This window comes from Cyprinodon variegatus, unplaced genomic scaffold (assembly GCF_000732505.1).
Source record: "Cyprinodon variegatus isolate N-32 unplaced genomic scaffold, C_variegatus-1.0 Scaffold4, whole genome shotgun sequence".
NCBI classification, from domain to species: domain Eukaryota; kingdom Metazoa; phylum Chordata; class Actinopteri; order Cyprinodontiformes; family Cyprinodontidae; genus Cyprinodon; species Cyprinodon variegatus.
Genome location: NW_015150457.1, coordinates 840,257 through 844,009, shown reverse-complemented (window position 1 = coordinate 844,009; position 3,753 = coordinate 840,257). Strand labels below are relative to the sequence as shown.

The window sequence follows — 3,753 nt, the reverse complement described above, 5'->3', positions numbered from 1 at the left end:
TTTATAGACAATTGGAAGATGATCTCATTCTATTCTGTATAAAACTAGAAGTCAGTTCAGTTACAATGCAAAGAAAATATTTAAAATAGTTTAACCCTTGTCAAATCTTAACACTTTGTTTACTCCCAATGTCGGATTCAAAAATTTTGATCAAAGTGCCACAATAAAACAGCTTGTTGGAATTTTAAATCCAAAATCTACTTTACATCATGAGTTATTTATCAATTAAACTCAATTCAACTCAAATACGCTAGACATTCAGACTCTCATATAAAAGAAAAGAGAGGGAGGAGAAAGGGGAGAAAAAGAGGTGGAAAAGAAAGGAACCACCTCTTGAAATGTGATCCAAACCTGCAAGAAATTAGTGGAAACATATAGAATACAATACACTGACCACAAAAAAGAGGAAGTGTCTCATGGGTTTACAACAAATACATGTATATAAATGTAGAAAGCACAACCTACATGTGTAGATACCCCATAGCTTCAATACCCCAAACACCTACAGAGATAGAGATCACAACCTCTCCACTAATATCTTTTTCCCACTGGCAAAAAAAGCCATTTAAAACCTGGAACAGTCAGCTTTTAGTGGTAGTGGGAACAACTCACTGACCCGTGTCAACGCAAGCGACGTATGTTAAAATCAACTCGACTCTGATCAGCATGCCGGGGTAACAACAAACTCGGGTCGACCAGCTGATTTACGTGACACCATGGAGCACAATGTACGGACGTCAACACACTACACCAGTAGGGTCAGCCCTAAGCCAAAACAACTCTGTCTACATACGATAAACTTGGCACAGCACTGGCGAGACAACAAATAAATGAGCAAAACAATATAGCACATCTACTACGCATTGGCTTCCTTACATGTTTTTCTTCATTGTTTCCTCTCCTGATTTATGTTGCACTGCTGACATCATCAACACTAACCAAGTGTACAGTAATTCCAGTATTCAGACACACAACGGCAGGGGGACAGAGGCAATGCAGCTTGTCAGTGGGGGGTTAGACCCAGCTTTTTATGCCAGTGGGAAGGGAGGCAAATGTTGATTGTTAGCCGGTTGACCCATGTTTAAAAATCCCAGGTTAACCAGCTGGACAGTAGCAGCAAGAACGGACCAGAGGACTCAATGTTCAGACAACCCAGAACCCAAGTTCAGCATCCAACCTAACAGCTTCAGTTAATGCAGGTAGAAGCAACCAATCAGGTTGGAAATCTAGATGTAGTTAGTTACTACTTACCACTTGTTGTACTTCATCAGTATTAGACCTATACTTAAAAGGAATATTAATGCCGTATCTAAACATTATTGGTTAAGATAACGACCGACCTTTTACAATCAGAGACAGGTTTCAGATGTTACAGGCTAACAATGGAACCAAACGACCTGCTCGTCTGCTTCAATTTTCATGTTTCCAAGCAATACAAGGCCTTGTCTATATAAAGCCTCAAACCCAATGCGAATCCAGACATTTTGAATTGAGAAAGCTTCTTGGATGGGAAGCAAAACGTCTTCAAACCTTGGAAACCAAGTCCAGTGGATTGTTTTTTAGACTTCTACGCAATATCGTTTAAGATCTTAGTCTTACTTTCCTTTCATTTTTTATCAATCATTCAATTAATTATTTATTTACCTTAATGCCACCTAAAATGTAATTTTCTTTTTCTCCTGTACAGCACTTTGAATTGTCTTGCTACTGAAACGTGCTGAATAAATAAACTTAACCTTTCCTTGGCTTTAGTCTGCATTCCACCACAACTCCTTAAGGAAAGATATAGCAGCCTACTTTGCATATGCGTATATTATCAGTAAGCAACTGTATTTACATGTGCCAAATTCATTGACCAAAATACATTTTGATTAAAGTAAACCGATATTTAGATTTCTTTTGGAACTGTCAGTTCTTTGACACTTTTTAACTGAATTATGAGATTTCTGTCAGGAAAGCTTGATTTCAGAGATTCTCTTTATAACAGAAGTTATGTTTTTATTTTTCCTTAAAAGTACACTGCTGCACTAAATGTTAATAAAATCCTTAATGGTTAAATAACTATATTTGATATTTAAACATGTATTGGGTAAGTATTTTAAGAGTTTTTTTTCTTATGAAAAGTTTCAAAACTAACTCATACATGTATTATAAGTGGTATTTCATAAGTAATTCTTATCAGCTAGCACCTCCCTTTCATACTTACACCAATCTGTGGCTGCTTTGCCATGTGGGAAATAAATTAACTCTTCATGACGACACATCTTCCTACATCCATTATATTTTAAGATCTTTGTGCTGCTCCAAATCTGACAATGCATCACAAACATGCAAAGAAGTGTTTTTATATATTTGTGTGTTCTCTGCATGAACACAGGTAATGGCTGTGAGATCTTAGGTAAATTTGACATGCCAAGGTTGTTTAAAAAAGGTGACATAATGATCGGGGGAATATTTCCAGTTTTTAACAAAGATGTCAGTAAAGTTCCTACGTTTGAGGGGGTACCTCCTGCCGTGATATGTGCCTTGTAAGTGTGACTGTTTATGTTGCTTTATTCTTATCTTATTCTTACCCTCGTGTGTATATCTAATTTGCAGTAGCAGACATTTACTAAGTAGTGTAGAAAAATGGCTTATATCATTGCAGGTATGACCTTCGAGCTTTTCGGTGGACCCAAGTGATGATATTTGCAATTGAAGAGATAAACAAAGATCTGGGTCTCCTTCCCAATATTACCCTGGGTTACACAATTCTCAATTCATGTTCTTCTCCTACAAATACATTACGTGCTGCACTAACGCTAGCAAGTAGTAAAAATGAAAAAGAAACAGCTTCTAGCTGTTCTCCTATATCTGCAATCATTGCAGAGGCAGGATCCTCTCAGTCTTTGGCAGTTGCAGGGATTCTTGGACCTTTTCAAGTTCCAGTAGTAAGACATGATGCCGTTTCTAAAATTGTCATTTACATTGGTGTAAAATGCTATATAATGCTGCTCTAAAATTAATGTGTTGTCTTTTTTTCTCCTAGGTAAGTTATTTTTCAACATGTGCCTGTCTCAGTAACAGAGGTAAATATCCTACCTTCTTTCGAACCATCCCCAGCGATTTCTTTCAAGCAAAAGCTTTGGCAGCACTAGTGAAACATTTTGGCTGGAAGTGGATTGGAGCCATTCAATCTGATAATGATTATGGGCGGAATGGGGTTTTGGCTTTTACAGAGGAGGTTAACAAGTTTGGGATTTGTATTGCTTTTGTTGGGACAGTTATGCGAACCTTTCCTCAAGAGAAGATTCTGAAAGTCATTGACATGATCAAACAATCAACTGTCAAAGTAATTCTGGCTTTTACTCCAGAGGGTGATTTCTCACCTTTAATGAGAGAGGTTGTGAAGCACAACATCACTGGAATACAATGGCTTGCTAGTGAAGCATGGATAACAGCACCCCAGCCTTCAACCCCTGAAATGTACCAAGCTTTTGGTGGAGCTTTGGGTTTTGTTGTACAGAAGATGGCTATCCCAAATCTACATCCATTTCTGACAGATATTAACCCTTACAGAAATCCTAGTGCACCTTTTGTGAAGGATTTTTGGGAGATAATGGTAGGTTGTCAGCCTGTTTCACATGAAATGGACATTGGTACAGGGGAAAGAACTAAAATATGTACAGGCAATGAGAAATTGAAGGATTACACCCAGGACGTGTTCTTCAATGTCACACAGCTTAGAGTTTCTTATAATGTGTATAAAGCTGT

The 3,753-nt window shown here is 37.7% G+C and overlaps 1 protein-coding gene across 1 annotated transcript in view; it reads left to right on the top strand.

Moving 5' to 3' along the window:
* Window positions 1-2,407: 2,407 nt before the first annotated feature.
* Window positions 2,408-3,753, top strand: part of LOC107083057 (extracellular calcium-sensing receptor-like) — a 2,154-nt gene continuing 808 nt past the window's right edge. The window contains exons 1-3 of the mRNA XM_015372002.1: window positions 2,408-2,528; window positions 2,648-2,945; window positions 3,029-3,751. Coding sequence (XP_015227488.1) covers window positions 2,410-2,528; window positions 2,648-2,945; window positions 3,029-3,751 — 1,140 coding nt within the window. The 5' untranslated portion in view covers window positions 2,408-2,409. The remainder of the gene's footprint in view (window positions 2,529-2,647; window positions 2,946-3,028; window positions 3,752-3,753) is intronic.